The 26,155-nt window shown below is 58.9% G+C and overlaps 1 protein-coding gene across 4 annotated transcripts in view; it reads right to left on the reverse strand.

The window, feature by feature from the left end:
* The window catches only part of ARHGAP26 (Rho GTPase activating protein 26), a 155,300-nt gene that overhangs the window by 128,412 nt on the left and 733 nt on the right, over window positions 1-26,155 (reverse strand). For 3 of the 4 annotated variants that reach the window (XM_052816225.1, XM_052816224.1, XM_052816226.1), the window contains exons 2-5: window positions 3,084-3,179; window positions 1,991-2,052; window positions 1,459-1,530; window positions 62-163 (exon numbers count right to left, since the gene is read on the reverse strand). In XM_052816225.1, the coding sequence (XP_052672185.1) occupies window positions 62-163; window positions 1,459-1,530; window positions 1,991-2,052; window positions 3,084-3,179 (332 nt within the window). Of the gene's footprint in view, window positions 1-61; window positions 164-1,458; window positions 1,531-1,990; window positions 2,053-3,083; window positions 3,180-8,821; window positions 8,841-26,155 lie in introns of those variants that run through there. The other variant, XM_052816227.1, reaches the window with a different exon arrangement.

The following is a 26,155-nucleotide window of genomic DNA, read 5'->3' on the forward strand; positions in this document are numbered from 1 at the left end:
AAGCATTCAAAAAGCTCACCACAGTTACTGCTGGACATGGAAAACCAGAGGTTGCTCTCACCTCCTGAAGCTGGGATTCTTTCTTCTTAGAAGACAAGTTTAAGTGCTTTTCTAGGACACCACAATACTTCTCCGTCTCCTTGTCATATTTCTTTTTGGCATCCTACAAAACAGAACAAAGAGTGTGATGCTGAACACAATGGCACTGGAGCAGCCGTGAGGATCCACAGCATCCCTACGGCATTGGGCAGGACCGCAAGTCCCGGGCGGGAGCTAACCCCCTTCTGCACAGCATGAGATGGGACCAAGGCCAAGGGACATCAGCTGGAAGCAGGCGAAGCTGCTTTTATCCGTGACCATCGGGCAGCTAGAGGAAAGCAGCTTACGCTGCCAAAATCCAAGACTCAGGGGAGCCCCTCCTCTATTCCCAGGGCCCAAGGCTCGGCAAAACATCCAGATCCAGGGCTGGTCCAAAGACAACACAGTGAGGAAAGTGCTTGCTAACCAGCTAACCAGCACATCGTCATAATTTCATGACCCCATCCGCTGCTGTCCCTTGCAAGGGCTTATCCTATGCGTCACTCAGGACGATGACAAAGTAATTTGGCTGTTTGTGGCAGAAGCATTAAAGTAGGATGTCAACCTTAACTATTCTTTTGCACCTCTCATCCCAGCCTCACCACCCCGACACGCCAGTATGAAATCCACCACTGACACCTGCTAATAACCTGCTCCTTTCTGAAGGACCCCTTTTTGTCTTTTTTTTTTTAGCTGCATGAACCAGGACAGCCTGGCCGGGCTGAGCTGCACTGCGGTGCCGCTGCAGCTCCCATGCCAGCGGGGAGCTGGGCACACCGCTGCCATGCAAACACGGCCCCGCCGGGCTGGCATGTGCTTCTTGCAGGCAGCAGCAGGTTGTTATAACAACAGAAGAGCTGCAGACAGCAGTTTTAATTTCAGAACAAAGGCAGGAAAGAAAGGGGGGGCCAGGCTGTCTCACCGCCGCCCTCAGCCACACCGGTGCTTCCCCGGGCTCACCCGTCCTGCCAGAAGCCGTCCAAATTCCCGTGCAGTCACCCAGTGACACACCGGGGGTAGGGAGCACAGACCGGGGAGCTCAGGCGACTGGGAACCCCTCTAAGAAAATGCTAATTCTTGCTTGGAGTAAGAAAAAAAATGTTCACTTCAGCTGGCATGTGATTTTTGGCCCTTGGCATGTTACTTGGTTGTGGGTAAACTCAGAAGACCGAGGCACTTTCCCGGGAGCTGGATGGTCCCCGTGTGCATCCTGCAGCAGCACAGCACCTCTTCCCATGCCTGTGCCCCGCAGAGCCCACCCCTGCAGCGCGCCAGGTCCCAGCCCCGACCACGGCCATCGCCGCATGGCTGTGGGCTCTGCTCCTGAGCCCGAGCAGGGGCTCCCAGAGGAGACGGCGGCTCGGTGCGGCAGCAGCCTACCTTAGCGGCCCCGATCTGCTCCTTGCGAAACTTCTCCAGTGGCGTGATCAGCACCTCGCTGGCGTTCTCGATCTACAGGCAAAGACAGGCACAACTCACCCACCACCTTTTGCCCAGCTCAACCCCAGACACCAGCCGCTCTACAGCCTTTCCCACGGAAACCCTCCTGCGTCCCACGGAAACCCACACGCTTCACCCCCCCCGGCTCTACGCTGGCTGAGGCCCGGGGGAGGCTGAGGGGCTTGCACCGAACCTGCTCCTCACCGCAGCGAGCCCTACCAGCACCAGTGCTGGCCATTCTCCAACAGCAAGACACCATTACTGATGCTCTTCGAGTGTGCCCCCCCCCCCAAGTTCACCCTCCTCTCCCTCGGCTCTCGCCTGCGGCTCTGCCCTGGGCACAAGGGAAGGGGCACCGGGGCTTGCGGCACGCCGCGGTGCCCCCGGCCCCCCGCCACCCACCGTAGGCAGATCTGCCGGCGGCAGCAGCGGTGCCACCACCCCCCCCCGCTCCCGGCGGACGGGGCCGTACCATGCGCATCCGCTCGTCCTCCAGGTTCCGCAGCACCGTGGCAAACTCCTGCAGAGACTTGGCTGGAAGGGACACACCCACACGGTCAGCATTTAACAACATTTTATTTTCTTTTTAAATGAAGAGAGAGATTGAACAGAGGGGTTTTGTCTGCTTGTGTTTTGGGAGGGCTGAGGGGGTTGGTTGTTTGGGGTTTTTTTATCATCTTTGCTCTCTCCCTCGAAAGGCCTCCAGTTGCCTACAGAAGCAACTGGTAGCAGAACATCCACAGCACCATGTTCTCACCTCCAGAGAGAAACACCACACCTTCATCTCGAACCTGCCCTGCTCAACAGCCAGTTGCTGACCAGCCCTACGGCTCAAAACTGCCATCAGCCATGCTCGACGCACGAGTGGCAGCTCACCAGCATGTGCATCACAGCAAGTGGACTTGGATGAGAAAGCTATTTTTGCTGAGAGACTGGGCACGAATAAATAAGCAAAGTTAAATCAGGGCTAAAGCTCATTTGCTCTCCTGGCTCCAGACGGTGTGCACAATAAGCTCTAAAAGTTCAGCTGGGGCAGAAGCAGGATAACACGGAGCGAAGCAGCTGAAGCTGCTGCCCTGCACCACGAGAAGGTCCGTGGTGGAGCCGGGCTCGGTTGGGAGAGCACTGCCAGGGTCTGCGCTGCTGGCTTCTGCCAGCACAGCAGGTGCCTGCTGGCTCCTTTGCTCCTGCAGCCAAGCAGCAAGGCTGCTGCTCCTCTTCTTCAGATCACAGCTCCTTGCAGTGTATTTCGCCATAACCACATCTCCAGATCCCTGCTCTAAAATGGGAAAGGGACGGATGATCTAGATGGTTTCAGATAGGGGCAATCTTATTCCCTTCCTATCTGGCAGAGCTACATTTAGGCCAAGAAGCAACAACTGATTTCCTTGGGAAGGCGTTGCTGATGTTGAACCAGGAGAAACATGCCATTTCCAGAGAGCAGGAAAGCACCCAGACAAATTCCCAGGCCCCTTGGCACCCTCGTGTATGTTTATCCCCCGTGCCCTGCTCAGCTCGAGGGTCTGGAGCACGGCTTCAGGGCTACCCATGGCACCAGGACTCACCTATGCAGATCTCATCATCCGTTTCAGCATCACCAATGCAGCGGAATTTAAACTCGTTGAGGGAGTCTGCGAACTTGCGCTTGGCCGCCGACAGGTCTGCAGAGAGAGCAGGAGAGGGGAAAACGCAGACGTTAGAAAAGGAAAAAGCTCACCAACAGCATGATGCAGGCAGACGCGTTATCCCAGCCAGCAAGTCCCCTCGGAGGGACCCGCCTGACAGGGCCCCCCTGGCACCAGGGAAGCCCCGAGAGCACTGCCCTTCTCCTGCACCCACCCCACGGACGGGGCTCTGCGGGGTCCCAGCCAGCACATGCCAAAACACACTACAGGAGATGAAACCTCAAAATACCATGAGAGCCATGCGGGAGCTCAAGCCCAGTGCCATGGGGCAGCGGCAAACAGTGGTGCACGGTGGCACTGCCGGGGCAGCTCCCGCGCCACCCCCCAACAGACGGCACCTCTGCACAGGCTCCCAGTCCTGCTGAAGGGAGGCACCGTGTACGGGCGATAATGCAGAGGTTTATTGCTTTCCAAGCTGCAGATTCTCCCCGAGATCTGAATCCTATTAAGTTCTTACTCGCAGTGACCCGAGCGGATCCAGGATTGGCTTTTCGAACCAGCCCCGTAACCCTGCACACACAGACACACACGCTCCCAGGCACCGCAAGGCCACCGCCTTGGGGGGGAACTCGTACACGAGCGACGCGAGAGACTGCAGGCACTCAGATGGCGTTAGGAAGACGTAATGCTAATTCCCCTGTGCATTTCTTCACTCAAAGTCCAAAAATGCAACGTTTTTCTTCCTTTCCAAGCACAGGTGGAAAACATGCGTGTGCACACAAAGGCCGTTTCCTCCTCTCGGACGCCAACAGCCAAAAGATAACAGCAAAAGAATACAAGCGTTTTGCTTTCCCCATGGGATAAGGGAGTTTGCAGCTTTCTCCAAGCATTAAAACTGTTCTCAGAGTGTCTCTGCTTAAAGCCCTGGCGCTAATCCTGCCCACAGTTCAGTCCCCACTGCCTTCACACAACTGCTTCCTAAGGCAGCAGGAAACCACCCAGCAAATGCAGGCAGGGAGAGGGAAAGCACCAGGAGCTTTCCTGGCGGAAAAGTAGAGTGGGAGCTTCTTCAAGGAGCAGCCAAGGAGCCACAGCCGTGGGGACCCGCGAGCAGAGCATCCATGCTTTCAAAGTGTGGTTCACACAAAATGGCATTTGCATTTTGCTCCCCGGACGAAGGAACGAGCACCACTGACAGCCTGCCCATGCCCGGGGCTGCCGGTAGCCTCTGCCTGCACCTACAGGAGCAGACCGTACATTTTTTGGGGCAGCTTCCAGGGTGCTCCTGCTGGGGTTTAAGAGAGGGACTCACGGGAGGTGGGAGGGTTTGCTCCAGCTCCGCGGCTCAAGCGCCGACGGCATGAAACAGGCGAAGGGCACCAGAGGCACCAGGACAGCCCCCGGGCAGCTCTCTGGGCACACCACAGCACCAGGGCAGCTGGCTGCACCCCCGGGGAAGAGCGGGGCTGGGGGCCGCCTGGCAGCACCCCCCGTGCAGCTCTCCCCCACACACCCGTGCTGTTGCTGTCTGCAGCGGAGCAGCCCCCCTTCCCTCGCCGGGGGCAGCCGGAGGGCTTGGGGAATTTAACCCGGTCCCCAGAGCCGGATGGCCTCCTGCCTCCTCTGGAATAATAACGAAGATGACGTTAATGACTTAAGGAGCTATTTCCTCCCCCCCCAGTTCCGTGCTGACCGTCAGCCACCAGCCACGCTCTCCCCGCCGCATACCGTGGCCTCACGGATACCCTGCCCGTGTTATGCACGGCACGTCCCCCGCCAAACCAGACCTGCCGTGACATCCCTCATGCCCACCGCCAGCCGGGCAGGACCCCAGAGCCGGAGGCCGCTCCGGCACAGGGACAAACACCCAGGGGGGAGCCGAGCTCCTGCCGCCCGGGGCAGGGTGACCAGCATTCGCACAGCACCCATTGCCAGGGCCATCCCTCCCCGCTGAGAGCGAGGAGGAGGTCAGGGCTCTGCAGCCACCGGGCACAAGCCAGAGCAAAGGCAAGAAGCCTTCGGCGCCAGCGGTGCGCGACAGCAATGGCCCACGGTGCTTATAAATAGGCAAGGGAGAGGCAGGGGGAGAAAGGAGATAATTCCCGGTGCAGCAGTGATAAAGGAGGATCACTGGCAGCCACTCGCTGAACAACACGGCCAAGTCGCAGGGGCGAAGCAGATGCTAAAATTAGCAGCAGGCTCAGCCAGAAAAGGAGAGAGGGGCACCCGCGCCCACACCACATGTCTGGGAGCAAACAAGGAGCCAGCGCAGAGGGACTCCATCGTCCTCCCTGTGCCACCATTAGACCCATCCGCACTCCTAGCATCCCGTTTTCCTAAAAGCTTGAACCTCTCATATATATTTTGGGGAAAAAACCCTCCAGTGGAAGCAGCCAAAACTCCCGGCTGTGCTGCAGGCAGGGGCACATGGGGAAAGTGGGGTGGCCCCTCCATGGGCCGGCTCAGGTCCTAAGGCTTCTTCTTCCCCAGGGCTGTGGACGAGCAAACCCAAAATCCTACAAAGGCTTGACAGAAACTTCTGCTTCCTCTCGTGCACGAGTAAAACCACCCAGACCCCGCGCATGAGTCACAGCTGGGCTGCACCAAGGGCTGTGAAAGTTTTGCTTCCAAGTCCTCCGGCTGGCTTCATCAGTCAACCGCAACGTCAGGGAAAACCACCACAAAGCCAGAAAAATCCTTCTGCCTGAGCAACGCCACCAGCTCAGGGTCCGGGCAGCACCGGATGGTGGTCCTGCAAGGACAGGAGCCGGGCCGGCCGGGATGGATCCAGGGATGCGCAGGTGCTGGCAGAAGCAGAGAGGATGCCACATGCCTGCAGCCCTGCTGCCAACAAATCTTTCCCGCGCCCATCGCGCCTCGCGGCTGCAGCACAGAGCACCAAAGATCTCCGGGGACAGCAAGGAAAGCGCGATGCCTGGCAGAGGCACCCCAGGAGGTGAAAACAGCCCTGTACAAGCTGAAACACCGGGAGGGCGGCAGGGCAAGCGGTGGCCCCTGCCACCCCAGGCTGCAGCCACCTTGGGAGGGTCCGGGGTGCAGCCTCAGCCCTGGGGCTGCTGCCGTGGAGCCACGTGCCTGCCTTGGTCCAGGATCCCAGACAAAACCACACGGAGAAAACACTGGCCAAGCAGCAGCGAAGCAGATATCTGTCCCACCTGTGAGGTAACGCCTACGTATGTGCTAACGCAGCCGGGGCTCCTCTGCCCGGCACGCCGCAGCGTGCGGTGACTGCGCCTGAGTTACCATCTCCAGGCAATACGCGTTGTGCTCAAGTAACAGCTACACGTGCCGTCCAAAGCCCCGCTGTCCCCGCCTGTCCTCCCCTCCGCTCCAACACGGGACCATCCTGCTTCACGTTCCCCCTGTCCATGACTCATGCTTTTCCCCTCTGCGGGCTGACCGCCCCACGGAGGGTTGCTATTGCAGCCCTCCTCCTCCTCGTCACCTCCCATGGCTCCCCATTCCCACCCCCAGCCTGGCGGGGACAGGACGATCCTTTCAGGAAAGTCGACTTGACAGAAAACAGGCATACACACCACATGCTGGAGATCCAGCTGCGTAGCTACAGCAACCAATAATCTAAATAAAATGCCCTTTTAAAAGAAGCAATGTATTGGCTCGTTACTGCGATACAGGGTTACCCGCTCAACCACTTCCAGCAGCAGCCCAGCAGTGCTCCCCTTCCCGAGCACTTTGCCCTTCCTGGAAGAGGGTTTACGACCTGAACCGGGTGCAACAGAGGAGAAAACTGCAGAGGACAGGGACAAGTGACATGGAAGGAGACGCGACCTCACAGACGGCAGAGGTACTGGCAGGGGCCTGTCCTGGCAAGGAGGGAGTTGGAGCTGAACTCTGAGGTCTGATTCTGTCTTTCCCGGCAGCAAGTCGGAGAGCAGCGGCTGAAGTGCCCGGCATCGCTCATCCATCAGCACAGCAAAGCTGAGCGGCACAAAGGGCGCAGGCAAGGGATCTGCCTCCACGCTGCTCCCTGCCTGCTCTGGCTTGATCGGTTCCTGCACAACAACTCCTGAGGCACAGCTTTGCCTTTTTTTGTGGCCAGTCCTTTAGCAGACGTTCAGGAGCCAATTTTGGCCGTGCCCCTGAAACGCTCCCACTCTGCCCCCACGGCAGGGGACGGAGCATCTCACGGAGCTCTGCCCTGCCGGCACCCAGGGTCCTGCCCCAGCGTGCACCGTGGAGGCAACCGCTTGCAGAATCAGAGCAGGGGCACACGGCGTGCCACCGAATACCGCAGCACCCGTCCCTTGCACAGCGGAGACACGCTCCGAGCCCTCACCGTCCGCTGCAGGAACAGCACGGAGCGAGGAAGGCTCCCAGCAGGACAGAGGGCAGCTGCCTGCGCCTGGAAGCAGCCTCGGTTAAGTCCTTTGCCCATCCCTCCGCCCTCACACCCAGCTCAGGGGTCAGCCCGCTTCTCCCCTGGTACCCCACATCTCTCCTCCTCCCTCCACCAGCCAGGCAGCCGGGTAATTGCTGGCTGAGTTCCCATCCCAGCCTCACACCTCCAGGCTCCGGGGCTCCCTCCAAACCCAGCTGAAGCCAACGTTACTCCAGCCCGCAGCACCCCTGCTGCAAGGGACCACCTCGCGCTCCCACTGTCCGTCCTCCCAGATCACCCCAGCATTCCTCCTCCTCCTCCTCAGCTATTGAGAATTAAATCTTCTTTCTGGGAAGCGGTTGCCGTTACTGCAATGAGACTGAAGTGGTTGGTTTTCTACATAAAAAGCCCCTTCCAAAGGAATTTGGAACTATTGAAAAAGGCCATTTATAGAAGGAAGACGTCGTGATTTCACAACCCTCCTCTGTGTGTACAGCACCCTGGGCGCAACGGGGATGACCCCATCCCAGCCAGGTCCGCAGCCAGCACCGCAGAGGGGCAGCCCCCACGCGCGGTTCTCCCCCGTGGGCATGCCACTGTGAGACGGGGCAGCCCTGTTCCCAGGGCACAGGCGTCAGATCTAACACATCCCAGTTGGGGTGACTCAGCATGAAGAGCTTCAGCCACTTCGGGGAAGTCACTCACACCGCAGCCCTGCTGCGAGCCGCTCTCTCACGATCCTCGGCTCCCAGCTCTTTCCCCAACTTTACTCCTCAGCTGGACATCTCACCTCTGTGCAACACCCCTATCACCCCCTCTCTTTGTGTTCAGTGTTGAAAACATTTTCAGGCTTTCCCAAAGGGACCGCTGCAGTAAGTAAGGTGTGCTGAAACCTGAAAGCTTGGGAGCTTTTCCCTTAAATCAAAATTTGTAAGGGGCCAAGGAGAGATGGCAACTCCTCCACTTGGGTGCTCTTCCTGGTTGGGATGGGAGGCTGGGAAACGGGACCACAAAACACAGAAGAGAACCGTAACACATCAAAATGAGACGTCAAGAAAACAGACATTCCCTCCTGCCCGCCCGCTGCCCAGTCCCGCTGCCCACCAGGGAACATGTGTTTGAAAGATCGGGTTGGCCAGGGAAAAAGTTATACTGCTGGCTCAGAAAGTGGGGGCTCCCTGCAAAGCTGACTTTGCAGCTAGCTTGCTATTTAAGCTGGAAAAATCAAAAATAGCTCTGGCTCAGCTGCGCTATTGGGACACCCGGGACAGAGGCAGGAGCAGTAGGATGCTGTGGGTGGTTCAGCTGAAAGACAAACCTGCTGACAAGTCCAGGAGTTAAGGGTTAATGGTGCTGCAAAGGGGGAAAGCAAAGGATGCTGATGAGGCCAGTTGCATGCTGCAAGGCAAGTTCCAGCGCTCTCGGTGTGTGACAGAGGTTGTGCTCACACAGAGCGGTATTTCTACACTTCCTGCAGAGAAAATTGCTTAATAGCCTATATTTAATGCTCAATTGGACAACAGGAACCGAGACTCCTGCCCCTTCCTTCCCCCGCGGCAGGGAACGGCAGGCTCAGTCCACACGTCTGCCACAAGCCCCCTGAGAGGGACAGGGGGGTCCCTGGTCCCCAGCAGTGCAGGAGCTTGTCCACTCCTCACGGGCACCTCTGCCTGCCAGTCCCCTCCCAGCAGCACCAGCAGCCCCACTGCCCCAGGCAGGTTCCCAGTCCCCTCACTGGGGAGGTGACCACACTCCCACTGGCAGCCGTGAGGACAGAAGCCACCAGCTCCCCCCTCATGGGTTTGACAAGCTCCTTAAAGTTTCTCAAAAAAAAATTGCATCTACTTCATGGTCCATGTTCTGGCTATGTTTTAAGAAAATGCCTCCAGCCCTCCTTACTGCACGTGTGCCCGTGGGTGTGCAAAAGGGACGGACGGTTGCACGGCAGGGTGTGCCGACACAAGCTGGGCTTGCTCCCGGCACTCTCACCGGGCGCTGACACACAGGCAAGCCTCTTCGGTCCTCCACGTGGCAGCTCCCCTTTCGTCACGACAGGAGAAAACAACGGGTCCTGCCTCTCGGGGACAACGGAGGTGAAGCCTCAGGGTCTGCAAAACGCTTTGGGATCCGCACACAGCAGACACTGCACCAAGCGCAAGGTCGGACCCTCATCAGACATCATCTGCCCAGGCTACAGGAGTAACACACACGTGCACAGCGTTGGTCGGTAACAGCCCCCGCACGGAAACACTGCAGCATAAACAGTGCAAATCCCAGAGCAACGGCTCAAGCAAAGAGAGCAGCACGGGCTCGCTGTTTGCCGGGGATCTCACCGCACGGGTGCTGCCACCCCACAGCTCCTGCGTTCGCAGCACGGCCGGTCGCCCCACGCACAGCCAGCCACGAAGGCGACCGGCACGATGCACGGGTGCTGCGGGCTGACCCCGAGACAAACCTGCCGTGCCGTGCAAGCTGCTGCGTGCCAGCCACGAGCCCGGCGTGAAAGCCGTGAGCCCGGCGTGCAAGCTATGCTGCTGCCAGACCCGGGGAGGGGTCGGGGGACGCTGCAGCAGGACACGGAGCAGCAAGGGGTGACAGCAGGGTCTCTGCAGGGTCTCACGGTGCGCGACTACGTCAGGGGTTGGTTCACCTCCACCGCTGCCTCGATGGCCTGCCAGGAGCCTCCTCCGCCGATACCGGGGCAGGATCCAGCCGGGGCTCTGTCCTGTGAAACAGCCCAGATGCAGGAGCCCAGAGAAGGCAGATCTGGGGGGTCACCAGTGGAGACCCCCCCATGTGGCTGCAGCGAAAGCGGGGCACGGCACGGCACGGCAGCACCTCTGCAGCCCCACACCTCCCCGGGCCGCGGCAGCCGGCACCGAGCAACCCCGTGGTGGGCAGGGGCCAGCCAGGATGGGTAATCCAGGGAACAGCCGCCCTAATCCGAGGCCAAAACAGCCGGATTATGGCCCACCAAGGGTGCTCGTAAAGCGGCAATATGGTGTCTGTCCCCACAGCGAGCACCCGCTGCCAGCGACCACCCGGCGAGCCGGGGCTTCAGGCACAACGCCGGAGCAAAGCCACCGTGGGGTCACGCAACACGTTCCAGCGCTCGGGATAGAGGCTTGGGAAAGGTCGGAGCTGGGAATGGCCACCTGGATCCGGCCCACGGACACACGCGAGCGCTCTGCCGCGCTGCGAAGGTTGGGACACTCTGACCAAACCACGGCCCCGCAGTTCACACGGGAATCCGGCAATGAGTGCCTCGTGCCTGAAAATCAGCATTTGCAGCCACCAGCATCAAATTTTAGCCCCCCCACACGGACCCAGCCCATGCACTGCTGGGGTCGGCACGAAGCATCAGGGCAGCATCATTAAATACTTAATTTGTTCCAAGAGGTTTAAATCCTCTCTCTCTGTGCTTCCCAGCGGAGGTCAGCAAAAGCCCCGCTCCTGCGAGACACCACAGTCCTCTGGACCCAGCACAATCCCCAAGCTGCTTTCATACACAATTAGCAATGATTTGTTTATTAAATAACTTCTCCACCAGGCGGTTGGAGTTAATCAGTGATTTAGGACGGGACTGCATCTGCTGGCAGGTTCCTCCTCTGATTCATCTATCAAGTAAATATATAAAACCAGATGAGCGGAGACTAGCCCGCCTCCAGCAGCAGCTTCTGCCGTCGTGTTTGGGCACAAAAGCCCAGGGCAAGGCTGCCCTGGCTCGACACGTGCCAGAGACCAAGGTTTGAGTGTGCCGAACCCAGCGGGACGTGACCCCAAGGACCAGGGCAACGGGCGCAGTCCCTGCGCTCGTCCCACGCAGCACACCCCCGAGGCAGGGCGAGCATTGCCGCCCTGGCCCCGCAGCCCCCCCCAGACCCTATTTCGGTGCCTTTACCACACACACGGCCTGCAGCCGAAACACAGCACCGAGCCTCATCTCAGCAGCACATGTGGGGAGGCCAAATCCCGCCACCTCAAATCCCAAAACTTCATTTTACCACGGAAAGTTTACAAATACGAACACCCTGCGAATCATGCTTCAAGGGAAAAACCCAAGACTGCTCGGATGTGCTAAAGCGCAAGAAAAGTTGAACGATCTGTCCAAGACGGCCCCAAGACTGAAGATCCAGGAGGTGCCACAGCTTCTGCTCAGCCTTCTACTGCAACCACGGGAGCACACTGCACTGCTGCCCAGCCAAGGCATCACCGTATGCCTCGCTTCACACACTCAACGTGGCTTCGTACGGCAAAATGTTTGCCAAAGGGACAGAGAACCCATTGTAGAATGAATGGGACTATTGACTGGGCTCAAATAGCAGATCAGATTTGAGTAACACGCTGAAGACATGAATTATTTCCATGGTATTTGAAGAGATAAAAGTTCTGTGCTTTGTGAAAAACAAAGTTAGCCCTTGGAAGGACTGCCTGGTTGCACAGCTAAAATTACCCCGCCACTGCCCACAGCCCAGCGCCCTGGCCACGTCATCTTGCCGCCCCCAAATCAATAACATTTGGAGTTATCTTGGGAGCCTTGCCAGGCCAGGACATTTTTGCAAAGCTTCCCAAGATTCCTGACCAAAAGGCACTGAAGATCCAAAGGACGCGAAGCCAGAAGGACCGTCGGGTCTCCTGGAGAGATGGTTGGATTTCCAGGAAGATGGAAGAGGTTGCGTGTTCTGGGGACACAAGACAACCCTCGCCCGTGGCAGCCGAGGTTGCAGGCGTCTGCCCTCAGCGGCCCCATTCGAAGGCGAAGGGGAGCAGCCCCGTTGCAGGAAAAAGGAAGGTTTGCTGGCAGTGCTTAACTTTGCCTGTGTATCGCCAGGCAGGTCATGCCAAGGAAGAAAGGTGACAGATTTAAAAAACAACAGAGAAAGCAAGAAGGAAGCCCCTACCTAGCATATGGGCTGGGGCTGGGGCTCATTTTGGAGGGGCAGGCACCCCCTTTTCCCGCAGCGAGCCCTCACAGAGAAGGCAGGAGCCTGACCTCGGCCCCCACTCGCCAGCTGTAGCCATGGGCACCAGTTCACTGGAGCCCCAGCAACCAGATGGTGCTTTACAGAAAACTTTAAAATCAGTAAGAACAACTTCAGGGAAATAATTGCTGCATGGGACTCTCAGAAACATCTGGTCACGGATGCATGAGGCACCACAGGCTCCAGCCTGCTCCTCCCATCACCCGTGCTAGAAATGGTCCAAACCTGCAACGCGTGTTTTGGTAACCCGCTCAAAAAAGCCCGTGGCGGCAGCTAGAAGTCAGGTTGCCGCAGCCCCACGAGCCTGCCGGCATCGCTCAGCCCGGCGTGACGTCCTGCAGCAGAGGCTCGGGGCTCCGACAGCGCGGGAGGTGAGAAGCTGCTGCCTTTGACTCACGCTGCTCCGGCCGCTCTTCTATTTCCAGCGGCCGCCCCTGGTTTGAGGAAGCCGATGGTTAATCAGAGCCCTGGCCCTTCTGCCCCCCACTTCTCTGACCTGGATCCAGCCCTGATCTTTCTCACTTCCTCGACATTTTAGCCCGGTGCAGAGCCTGCTTTGCCACAGACACTTTGAGCAGGGGTCTCACTGCCACCCTCCATCCTTCCTGTTCAGCTTTTCTTAGCACTTAGCCATCATTTCCTATTGCAGCAAAACCCAAACAGCAACTTTCATGACTCAGATCTTTATCTCACGGTGGCTGAGATGCTTCAGAAACTCAGTGCGTGCAAATGGCTCTGTCCGTTCCCCCTCTCCCCGCGCTGCTGGCAGAAGAGTAACTGGCAGAAGGTTAACAAAGCCATTAACGAACCCCTCACCACTGCCGAGGGTCGAACCCAAAGGGACCCTCACTTCAGTGCCGGGCACATGCACTGCCAAACACCGGTGGGCTCAACGGCCTCTCCATCCCTCCAGAAAAGGAAGACGTGGGGAAGCTCACGTCTGTGCTGCCCTGCATGGGAAGTTTGCACTATTTTCTCTACTTGCCCAACCGGGATTTTTTCGAAGTAACTGTTCCAAAGCAAAGCGCTCAGTTGAGCACCCAGCACAGTTGAGCCCTGCCCCAGTTCCGTGTTAACCGGGTTATTTGTGGAGAGGAAGGAGGCACATAATGAGCTGCAGCAGCTCTCGCTTCAGAGATACGGGTGGAGAGTAGACAGAGACGATGCCGGGTGGGAGCAAAGGAAAGCAACAGAAAATAAAACGACTTAAGAAATCCAGGAGCAGGCTGCAAATACAACCTGCACACGCCGGGTTGGTAGAGCACGGCGAGCTGTCCGTACCTGTGGTTAGGACAAGGAAGGAGAACATAAAACCCATGAATAATGCAAACGACCCCTGGAAAGGCTTCCCGTTTCTGAAGACGCTGAGAAGACACTGTCTGCAGCTGCAGAAAGGCACATCCTAAAGCAAGTCCTGGCTCCCAGCAAGGAGCACGGGGGCTAGGAGAAACTCAGGCGAGCTGCCTGTGAGCAAAGCCCTCCCAGCAGTGGCTGGGAACCGCTATGAAACCCCCGGGATGGTCTTTGAAGATAAGGGGCCCAAAGCCGGGTACTGACACCCTGGCAGGCAGCTTCCAGGCTGACCGCCGCCGTGTTGGGAACCAGCACGCCAGGTCGGCACAGCCACCCTCTGACCCACCAGCACCGCGCAGAGCCCTCCGTGCCCACCGCCCGGGTGGGCTTCCTGGTACTTTGCATGAACGTGGCAACATCCCAATCCTCCCACAGCCCCCCAGAGCATCACTGCCCACGGCTGCTGGCGGGGCATGTGCTGCACACCCAGCACGGCCCGTTTACCCCCGGGGAAGGGGCAGCAGCTTGCACTGGGGCACAGGCACGGTCCATGTGTGTGAGGAAGGTCAGCATCCTCGGGGTGCCACCCCCACGCTCCTGCACTGGCCCTGAACACGGAGAGCGTTTCGTGCACTTAGCAGCAAAACAAAACAAAATGAGATTTCTCTGCTTCCCCACCCAACCACCATGTCTGGCACTTTTCCCCGTGTTTATTTTTGTTCACATCCTGGTGTTGTTTTATGGCAGAACCCCCCAGCCCATCCCAACCTGCAGCAGCAGCAAGCGACGGCTGAGCCGGTGGAAAGTTTGCCGGCAGGCAGGCTGGGAAGGCAGCCAGGCGTCAGAGCAAGGGGAGGGAGCTCAGGTGGGAGCCGACAAGGCCTCCAAATAAAATCAAATGTAAATATCCAACGCTCAAACACAGAGGAGGGATGCATCGAAACAGCAAAAGCGAGCAACGGCTCGAGTGCCTGGAAAACTTCAGGGATGCGGTAATGAAATGGAAAACTACTGCCCCAGCTGGCATTTCCAAAGGCAGCCAACTGCACAAGCAAAAAATGTTGTAAGGAAGCAGTAGTGAAAATCCCTGTATCACACTCAGGGCCAGGGCGAGGCGTGTGGGAACGGCGCTGCTGCAAGGAGAGCGATGGCACATCGGCGGAGAGCGGCCGCCCTGCTGCTCCGCATTTGCTTAGCTGTAAGCCTGAAACTATGAAAGATATTTCAAATTTCTTCCAGGCAACAAGGATTTCGAATATTGCATTTCCCCCCCATCTGCAAGCTGCCCCGCTGCCACTGCTCCGCTCTCCTGCCGGCACCAGGCGGGTTGTGCAAATGAATCCAGCCTTACACCTACGAGTAAATTGCCTCTGATGGCGCGATGGAAATGCCACATTTTACTCACAGTGAGTTTTACTCACCATTTTTCCCCCCAGCTCCCTCGTTGGGGGAGCGTGGGTGAGCCCATGATAGCGTAATGCACTCCCCTGCTAATTACAATTTCTCCTCCGAGCCTTTTCCGTTTCTCTCCTCGCCAAACCCTGGAACAATCCACAGAAAGGCGGCAGATTACTTTACCCTCCTTGCCACAATAATTCATCGACTGGAGCCTGGAATCACATTTCATTAGAATAAAATGCCCTGCCCGAGACAGCTAATCAATGTAGAGGATGCTAATCCAGAAGAAATTTGCTCCTGACCGAGGCAATGACCATTAGCGGAGCAGAAGGCCAGGCGGGGGTCTCGCCGGGCAGGGAGTCCTGGCACGGGGGGAGCACGTTGGCAGAGCCCCCGGCCAGACACCGCACGCCGGTCGGGGGGAGCAGATTGCCTCAGGCACCAGCCACGCATTTGGATTAGCTCGTTATTAAATCTAATTAGTTAATAGCCGGCCCGGCAGGGAGCCAGCTTGATTTCTCAAGGAGCAGGCGCCGAAGCATCGGGGTCCCGCATGGGTCTGTGGACCCTCGCGCCCCGGGTGGGGAGAGGGCCTGCGCCCCATCCCCGCGGGCAGGACAGGCGTCCTCTCCAGCACATCCCAGCCGGCCCACGGCACGTACTGCCCACGGCATGGGGCAATGACTTGTCTGTCCCCCCTCTTGGCTTGGCAGCTACCCCTCCGCGAGGGGCCACGTCCCGAGGGGCTGCAGCCCAGCGGTGGCTCTCGCCAGCGGCCGGTGTGCCCACAGCCAGGGCAGGAAAGCGAGGTCAGCTCCCAGACCCTCAAAAAAATGGTTTTGCAGCAGCCTGCTTCCTTCTCCTCCCAAGGAGGCTGCGGAAATCCTTTTGTCTCCGGTGCTCCTCCACCTCAGCTGTAAGAACAGGAAAAATCCCACCGTGCTCACAGGAACATCACCGGCAAATGAGTCAATTTTTCCTGCATTGGCAGGAAAAAAAAAAAAAAAAAAATTAAAATCTCCAGCAGAGCCCAGGGAGGCACACAGGGTGAGAAACGGGATGCAGGGCCCAGGGTGCATCACTGCCTTTAACCTGGGCTTTCTCCCAGCCTTCGTGGCCACTGACACTGAAAGGGCTGGGAATGCAATACCGGGAAACGCTTCCTGGCTCCCTGCAGACCACCCTCACTCAAATGCTCCCAGGAGGCTCCTGCTCCGGCACAGAGCCCTGCTATCCATGGCAGCACCTGCCTCCCAGGCTGGAAGGAGCGGAGCCCCGGGTGCTCGGAGGGATCCCACCGCTTCTCCAGGGAGGGAGCAAGGGCAGGGCTTTTCCCCCTCCAACCCCTGCAAAAGCAAGACAGGGCTGCCCCTGCCCCCGGCCACTTGGGGAAAAGCAGGGGAGAGCCACCCAACTGTTCTGCTCTGCAGTGGGTTTTTTTTTTGTAAAACATTGCTAAGCAACCAGCACTCAGCAAGGGCATCGTTCTGGACAGACGCTGTTTCAGCTAGAAAAAGAAAAAAAAAAAAAAGCAGCAAAGGGACGCTCTACCAGGCAGTATTATTAAAAAGGCACAAACCAGCTTATTTTACAGGTCACTCAGCCCATGCAGAGAACCCTTTATACTTCCCTCATCGAGATACTGATGCAGGATTAGAAGCCGCTAAAAAGAAAAAAGCAGGTGGGTGCGCACACATGCCCATGCACGCACACCGCAGGCAGCACGTCAAGTGCACCGCGGTAGCGGCAACTCAACGCAGGTTGCAATAACATCTTCGAGCACATCGCTGCATGTGACGCGAACCTTGTGAAGGCAGCGCTGTGGGTACCGGGACTGCCGCTCTGCCGGCCCCGCTGCAGGACGGGCAGCATGGCACGGCTACCCGCCGGGGAGCTGGGCAAGCCCTGGGGAAAAAGAAAGTTCTTGTTTTCTTATTTTATGAGCTATTTACGGCCCCGCTGTAGATCAACAGTCCATATCTTTTTAAAATAGATTCTTTTACACTGCAGCCCAGAACAAAGGGAGCATTTTTGTCTTTTGGGAATAAAAAAAAAAGAGTTGCCTAGCTGGGCTGGCACGGGGCAGAAAGCACGTGTGCCGGCGGCCACCCGGGCAGGCACTGCGCCGCAGCGATGCCCCTGCCTGCCCGCTGCCCTCGGTGATGGGGTGCTGGGTTGGGGGGGAGCACCGCACCCCGGCTTTGGGTCGAAACTGCAGGGAAAAGTGAGGAAGCGGCACCTGGGCCCTTCGCTGGCCCCTCGCCCCCACGCTGGCGCAGGCAGCCCCGGCCCCCGCACGGCACGGCTGCGCCCGCCGCTCCACGTGCGGGAGCCAGATGGTCCGGAGGCTGGTGTACTTCCCACCAACTCCAGCTAGAAACTGGCTTGGCATCACGGCAGAGACGTGTGTGTGTGTGTCCCCGCTTCCCCCTCTGCACCGTAATCCTCGCTCCGCAGAGCATCCCGCAGCCGGGCCGGCGTGCATCCAGCATCCCAGACGCGCCGTGACCCCCCAGGGTCCCGTCGGCAGGCGGGAGAGGTGGCAGAGGAGCGCAATTCCCGGTTCCTCCAAGCCACGCTTGAGACCATCCTTGCTATTAAGAGCTGGGGTGATGTCCTAACGAGCGCACCTTGTCGGGAGCGTGCAGCCCGCAGGCCCAGGGCCACCAGGCGCTTGCACGGAGCAATGAGGAGGAGCAGGTGGAATCGCCTTCAGCGTGGGGCGGCGGGGAAAACGCGCCAGGAAAACAGGGAAAACAGCCTCGGCTCCGTCGGCCGCGGTGACAGCCGCTCGCGTGCCCGGGGGAGGAGGGAGGGATGGATGATTCACACCAAGCAGCCGAGAAGCGAACAAGCTGTGCGGGTTTCGGTACGAGCTCCCCCTCGCTTTCCCTCCCCTCTCTGCCCACCGCAGTCACGCTACAGCTACTCATCACGCCGCATCCGAACCTGGCTTCTTCGGGTCTGCTTAAAACTGACGGATCAAAAAAAAACCCAAGCGCAGCAACAGATACACGGCAAAGCCCGTCCTTCTGCTGTCCCACTGCTGGACGGTGCGGAAGGGTTGCCCAAAACACCCCAAACCAGAACCACCACAGCGCGGGCAGGGTTTGCTTTGCCACGCCGCCGTTGCTGCCCCTCGGACACGGCGGGGGTCTCTGAAGCCCCTTTGCTCGGGTGGAGGCACCCCCGCCTCGTTCCGTGCACGGCCGCAGCCGCCGCTCTGGCTGTGGCATTGCTCCCTGGGTTTCAGGGAGAAGCACACGACAATTTCAAGGTGCCTGCGGGGAAGGTGAGAGCAGAGGGGTTGGTGGTCTCCCTCTGCCAGCCAGGGGAGGGGGCTGGCAGCACCATGAGGGCCGACCCCACTCACCTTGTCCCGGCCCAGCTGCAGGCTGATGCCCGGCTGGGATCAGCCAGGGAAGCACCGCGTGTGCCAACCTGCGGAAAGCACGGGGACACACGGCAGAGCCCCGGCCCCACCGCCTCCCACCCTCCCCGCAGCAACCATGGGAACGGCATTTCCTCGCACGCATTTTTACGTCATTGTGAGTTGCCACCCCCAAAGGAAAAAAAAAAGGAAATCAAAACAGCCCACCGCCCCCAGCCCATGTCCCAGGGCATGCAGGTAACACCATGCACACGGCATTGCACCGCTCGGCGCGGCGAGATTGCAGGAACAAACGGAGACACAAGACGTGGCTGTGCTGGCACATCCGCAGCATTGGAAAAACAGCCTTTTGACCCAAACCAGGCGAATCTGCTCCACGCTGGAAGTATGAGCAGGACCCAGCAGGTACCCAGCTCCTGGCACGGGAGGAACACTGGGACATCCCACCCTGCCCCTCCACATCCCCCTCCCCAGGTCCATCCACCTCCTGCTCAGATTTTTCTCCCCAGACACAAGCGTGTGCTTTCAGGCTACGCCAGCCTCAGCGGTACAGCCAGTAGCAGCCCCTGCCTCTTAAAGCTGCTGTTTATTCCCCAGTCTATCCCCCACCAACCCAAAAGGGCCGAATTTAACGCGACATTGGACACCCAGTCAGTGCTGGTGCCATGGCCGGGCAGCAGCACGCACAGGGCCAGCAGTTTCTCCAGACACCGTCAACACACCAGTGTATCAGGACGAGTGCCCAGAGGTGCTCTGTGGCACAATCCCAATTAAAGAGATCTCTGAGCCCCGTTAATGAGCCTTCTGCCAGCAACATTTAAAAGACGTAATCGCAAACGTACACTCTCCTGCACGCCCAAGACCTTCTGCTCATCAGCTTCCCTCTCCAACACTGCCGATCCTGGATCTGGCTGCGGCACGGTGGAGATGGCAGCTGTGGGGTTACAGCCTGCCCACGGCACCAGCTCGGTGGCTAGCGCGGGACTCGAGGAGCCCACCCCGCTTGCCAGCTTGGCTCTCACTATCAGTCCCCAAACACACCAGCACTGGGGGTCACGGTTGGGTATGGGGGGACCCGCAGGCAGCCCCAGGGGACCCCTGGAGAGATGGATGAACAATGCCTGGGGATGTCATCACGAGCCTCCTGCATAGATCACGACCACGGGCAGTGCATGCGGGTGAGCCACTGCAACACCCCGGCAGGGCAGATGGCTGTCACATCCTGAGTTTTCCTTCTTACAATCAGGCTGAGCCACACAGGGTAAGCGCGCAGTCCTCTGGAGCCAACGCTGGCTGCACAACGATCCCTCCACGACTCATGGTGGAGACCCGCCACCAAAACCAAAGAGCATCTCCCAAGCAGGAACATGTTCCTGTTGCTAATTTCCACCAGAGAGGAAGAGGAGGAGCTTTCAACTCGTGCTGAAAATAAAGCAGAGTATTATCATTTGTACTACTCCTCGTTTGAATAAAATACCAGACAAGGTATTAAATATGTGACTGCACAAGCCACACAGGTCATGCAAAGGAGGAAGTCCTCCTCTTTGCCTTTGGCCCTGCTGGCGCAGGACTGGCGGAGCTGTAACCACATACCTGTCCCGTAGCACAAAGTATTCCCTACACCAAACGTTTCCCACGGCCCTCCGAATGGAAGAGAGGGGAGAAATACACCCTGACACGGGGGAGCCACATTACACCTTCGCTGGGTGGACCAAGCAGGAAAAATCAGAAACAACTCATCTTAGCATCCAAACCCCAAAACCACATCCTTTCCCCCCAGATTGGCCCCGCGATTTGTTCACCCAGCCAAGGTGGAGAGCCCATGGCAGCCGCACGGGGGACCTGGCCGTGCCTCACCGCTGCTGGGCTTCGGTGCTGGCAGAGACCCCCCCACCCCTCCAAGCACAGGGCGAGCTCCTCGGGCAAAACTGGGTCCCACGGCCCGGCAAGGGACCAGGGTTTCTGCCCGCCTGGATGCGGTGCTGCCGCCGAGCCCCAGGAAATCCTCCCCGCCGCGAGGCAGCAATTTCCTCGGCACTTGGAAGATGTGAAACGGGCTGTGCAGCGAGTGCGGCGTGACTCACCTTGGCAGCCCTCGCACCCCATCGCTGCTCGTAGGCGGCCAGCACCGAGTGCTCGATGGCAGCAGCCAAACACCATTTCTCACAGCATAACCAGAGCAGAACCAAATGCAAGCGGCCACAGCAACCCAGCGGCGGGGTTATTTTTATTTTTGCACCCTCCAGAAAGCATACCACTCCTTTTCCTCCAAACCCAAGCCTGCAGAAGTACAGCTGTCTCCTGGGCAGGAGCACGTCTCTAACCATTAATGTTTGTACCTGCAAAAATAAGGGCCATTCCCAGAAAGGCCAGACCTAAACCCCTGTATTTCAATCCCTCCTCTCCTCTGTGCGTGGGTGATGGGAAGGTTTGGGCTGTTACTGCTTTCTTCAGGACCAGAAGGGCAAAAGGATGAAAATAATCCAAGAAGGGCTTCAGGTTTCTTCTCCTCCCCAGGGGTGGCGGGCGCCTGCGGCACTGGGGCACAAGGACCCGTCACCCCAGACAGCACCGGGTTACGAAGCAGCCCAAGACGCGGCTCTTCCTCCCACACACCCGAGGGCTTTCACCCTGGAGAGGCAAACAAGGACATTTCGAGTGCACGGCACCGTGTTATCCCTCTGCCCATGGAGCTGGGCAGCTCTACCCACCCAAGCCACGGCCTCCCCCAGACTCACTCTGGTCGGGGTGCCTCTCCCAGTGGGACCGAGTGTGCTGAACTGGGGGGGGACATGCAGAGCGGGCAGGGAAAGGCAGCAACGGTAGCAAAGTCGGCCGGGGCAGAAAGCAACTGAAGGTTTTGGCCAGAGTCTGAAACATTTCCTTACGGCCAGGCTAAGCCTTGTTTGTATCAAAAGAGAATTAACTGCTCAGGTTAAACATTAGACAAAAGTTTCACTTTCGTTTCCAGGGGAGCTGCAGAGTCGGTGCCAGCTCCAGGTACAGCACTGCCGCACCACAGCCACGGGCACAGACGTTTCCTAAAGGCTGGGTTTCAGCAAAGGCTGCCGAGACGTGGAACGGAACCTGTGTGCAAGCGCATCCCGGAGTGCACGGTCCGTGGGCAGAGCCCAGCACGCTGACGGCACCGCCAGGAACCACACAACCACCCCGCTTTGCTTTTTAAGCGGCACGGCAGCCACGGAGCAGGAGGCTTTCCAGGAAAAACCCCACAGCCGCAGCAAAAGCCCTCCCGGTGTCACCCGCGGTGGCAGCACAGGCTGCCTCCACGACCCCGGCAAAGCAGATTGTCCCACTGGGTAGCTCACTAAAATCAAGCGTCGCGTGCACGGACTGAAGGGTGACCGTGTTTCTCCGACAGCCTCGCACGAAGCACGCCCCAGCTTGGGAGCGGGGGGCAAGCCCCAGCCGCTCAACGCAGCCGGCACGGGGCACGCCGGCGGATGGCAGAGCCGGCACGAGACCCGCAGCATCTGCCCCGGGGAAGCCGGTGGGGCCGGACAAGATCCAGGCTGCCGTGGGGTCTGGGTCCACCCCAGCGTCATCCCTTCCACGCATCCCCCTTCGCCACCCGGCCGCAGCTCTGCGGTGACCCGGCCGAAAAACAACCAAAGGAAAAATGATCCAAAACCCCAAACCAGCCCGACTGCGCCTTTCGGAGCACGGGCACCTCCGCCCTTCCCGCAGGAGCCCCGGGCATGACACAGCTCGGCCGGGGTCTGGCTCTCGTGGGGAGGGGGTTCACAGAGCCCCCGCCGGCCCCAGCCCTGCCCCACCGCACAAATTGCAGCCTGCGACGTGCGAGCGCAGCAGCGGCCGGGGCGTGGACGAGTTCGGTGGCTTCAAATTAGTGCTTGGGAGTTGAAGGAAGAAGCAAAACCAAAACAACAGCGGAAACGTGGCAGGGCACCGGACTGCAGCCCCAGCGCCCAAAGGAGATGACAGCCCCCAGCCCTCCGCAGCCTCATCACCACGGGAAGACCTGGGGGCCACGAGGAGGAGGAGGAGGAGGAGGAGGAGGAAGAAGGTGCCCCTGCTCAGCCCCCCACAGCAGCATGGGGGAGGCGATGGCTGCCAGCCGCCTGCACCCCCACACCCTCCATCATTACGTGCGCTGCTCATTTTCCAAAGCAAGCTGCAAAGCATCTTTGCATCACCATCTGGGCGACCGGGCTTGATATCCCCCTCCACCGAAGCAGAGGGGCTGGTGGCAATGCCAGCACCGCGGGCAGCCGCCATACCAGGACCAGCCGCCGGCCAGGACGCAGCTCCCTGCCTGCCCCATTTCTCAGGCACAGAGGACACGGAAAGGGGCAAAATGCTTCCGTATCCCTCGTACCGACGGTCACCACGGCTCCTTCGCTGGAGAACAAGTTTCACGGCATCCAAGCTTTGAGTTCATTATTTATGTCTCACTTGAGGTCTTTGCATTTGCAAAACTTTCTGAATAATTTATGTGTGGTATACAAGGGAGGAAGAGGGACACGTTTTGCTGAAAACCAGGTCACTCCTAATACCAGCCAAGCAGCAAAGGGAGACAATAGAAACAGGCACAGATACTCACTGGGGGGGGGAACAGTATTTATATATATACACATATACACACACACTCCAGAGATGCCCTCAGCATCAGAGGATATTTAGCAAGACCGGCCCTTCAGCAAATGACATTATTTTCAACCTTCTCAGTTTATTCTTTTTTTTAAATGAAGAAGACAGTGCTGTGAATCAGTCCCATTTCCTTCCATACCTTCACAGAGGGCAAAAGCAGGGTAGCTACAGAACAGCTCCTCCACCAAATCCAGAGAGAGACTTTCTTATGTGCCTTTATACCAGCCTCACCATCGCTGCACGCTGCTCCTGCCACGCCGGTGTCGGAGGCACCGGGGCGGCGAGGGGCCAAGCAGGGCAGCAGGAAGAGGGGAGCGCTTCTGCCCAGCGTTGCGGAGGGGTCCTCCTCCCTCCTGCATCTTCCTCCCTCCTGCATCTTCCTCCCTGCCACATAACTGCACCGCTGCCCCATCCAAGCTGCCCCTCCGCCTCGCTCCTCGCTGACTCACAAAGAGTTACGTTCCCCTTGCGCCTGTCTTAAAACAAAGAGGATGTGAAACATTCAGCAGAAAACGCAAGAGGAAGGAAAATGAGAGAGGACATTGCCAAGACTTCAAGTAACTTTGATTGCAGGCCACCTCGCTGTGCCAAGAGACTAGACGCCCTCCGAGCCCCTTGTTCCAGAGGGAGCGTGCTCCGAGCTGGGGGTTTGCCACTCCTTGGGACATGCCCAGCCCTGCATCCACGCACCCTCCAAGACGGCCAAGGAGCGTGCGTGGAGGCGATGCCAGCGGCGAGATAAGGCTGCCCTGCCTTGCCCTGCCCAGCCACGGGGAGACAAACCACTTGGAAACACCAGAAAAATAAAAGCTGGGTAAGAGAATCGAGCACCTGGTTCATTGCCAGGAATGGCCACCAGGTACCACCTGCACCGGCGTCCCAAACACCTGCGGCAGTGAAACGGGAACGACACCCAGCAAGAGGCAGCGCGGCAGCTCTCCACCCCTGGAGCATCTCCATCCGTGCTCAGACAGACGCCCAGAGGGTCTGTGATGACCCACGCAACATGGCCAGACCTCAGACCCATCGCACACCAAGGGTAACGCATGTGGAAAGAGCTGGGCCAGATCCTGTCCTGCGCCAGGTCTCTGCTAGAGAAGTCAGACGTACCACGGCTCGCCGGCAGCCGTGGAGCTGGTGAAGTTGCTCTCACAGCAAGGGGCCGCGCACGGGAAAAGGACGCACAGAGTGGCCGAGCATCACAGCCAGGGAGGGGACACTCATCCCCGTGCCCTGCCCCACACACCCCCAAACATACCCCCAAAGCGCCCTGCAGACCACCTCTGCGGGGAGCCTGCCACCATGCCTGCGGCCGCACACACACACGAGGCAGCCACGAGGCCAGGCAGCGCGAGTGCTTGGGCATTAATTAACTCTCCAGCAAAATTGTCATTATTCATGCCCCTACCGACCGCAGCCAGGACATCAGTGGAACACACCCCCGGCCCTGCACGGGAATTAAGGTCTAATCCAGGAACGCATTCAATAGAGGCTACAAAACAATTCAGCCATAAAAACATCCTTATCTCTTGAAGCTGGCGAGCGTTCTTCCTGCCCCGGCGCAGGCAGCCCGGGGGCCACGCAGCACGGCCACAGCCACGGCTGGCCAGCGAGCCACCCACCAGCAGCTGCGAGCACGCAGCGGTTCAGCACACCCAAAAATACCTGCCGTGCGGCGCGACCGGGGCGAGGGCACAGCCGGCCCCCTCGGCCAGCACCTGGCGAGCGACCCGCTAAAAGCGCCCACTGACTAAACCCAGAGACAAACACCCTTGGGACCCACCAGTTAATTCCTAAAATTTATTTTCAGTGAAGAACGATGCTGTAGGATTTGTTCTGCGATAAAATGAATGCTCCACGCCGGGCCAGGCACAGGCTGCCTTCAGCTCGACAGGCAAACACACCGCAGCAGAAGACAGCTCAGACCTGCAGAACCATAAATGCACCGAGAGCTGTTGGGTTTGGGGTTTTTTTAATCCCAAAACACTGAGAATCGGTACAATGGGTGTCTGGGTAATACAAACAGTACTGGCTGCTACTCCGGAGCAGGGGAACTGCACCCGTGGGGCTCAGTGCGACATCTGAAGGGGACGGAGCAGGAATCAGCCCTGTGGCTGCGGCTCTCCCGGGATGAGACGGGGTGGTGGGCTTGGCCGGACCATCACCTGCCTGAGCACCCTGGGGGCAACACCGCCACGCCTCAGCTCCCAAAATAACCGCGCCACATCCCCGAGGCCAGGCTGGTGCATCACAAGCGATGCCACGGGGGGATCCACGGCACGGGTGTGGGTGGATGTGCCCCTCTCCCATCCCAGCGCCCCACGGCACCGAACCAGAGCAGGGCAGGGCGAGCTCGGTAAGGTGACAACTTGCCCGGCCGGCCTGTTTGGTACGGGAAACCTACCGGCAGGGGAAGTGATCCGCGATTTGGGCCAAAGAAACTTAAAAAAACAGAAAAAAACCCAAACGACCCCATGGGGGGAACAGCAGGAACAGAGCCACCGCTCGGGCAGTGGGCCCACCCATCGTGGCAGTGGGTGGCCGTGCAGAGATGTCCCCAGCCCTGGCTGTGGGGACGGGAGCCAGCCCAGCCTGGGCATGAGGGGGGGACCGGGACACCGCCGGCCGCCGGCGAGGGTCTCCCGCTGCGTCGCAGCATCCCCCTCCCGCACGGCCCCCACCACAAACGGGTGGTTTGCAGCCTTGCCCCCCAGCCCACGGTTCTCCCACGCAGCAACAACCATCTCCACTTCCCCACACGCCGCTGGGGATGGAGGAGATGGCACCGGCGGGGCCAGCCCGGGGAAGAGCCTGGAAAGGGGGCACTGGGCATCACCCCCCACCCTGAACAGAGAGGGGACAGAGGACAACCGGGAAGCGGGCCGGTGGGCATGGCACCCACCCATCGCCCCCACCCCAGCCGAACCACCCCCGAAGGACGCAACTCCTGAGGGCC

This window comes from Harpia harpyja, chromosome 20 (assembly GCF_026419915.1).
Source record: "Harpia harpyja isolate bHarHar1 chromosome 20, bHarHar1 primary haplotype, whole genome shotgun sequence".
NCBI classification, from domain to species: Eukaryota; Metazoa; Chordata; class Aves; order Accipitriformes; family Accipitridae; genus Harpia; species Harpia harpyja.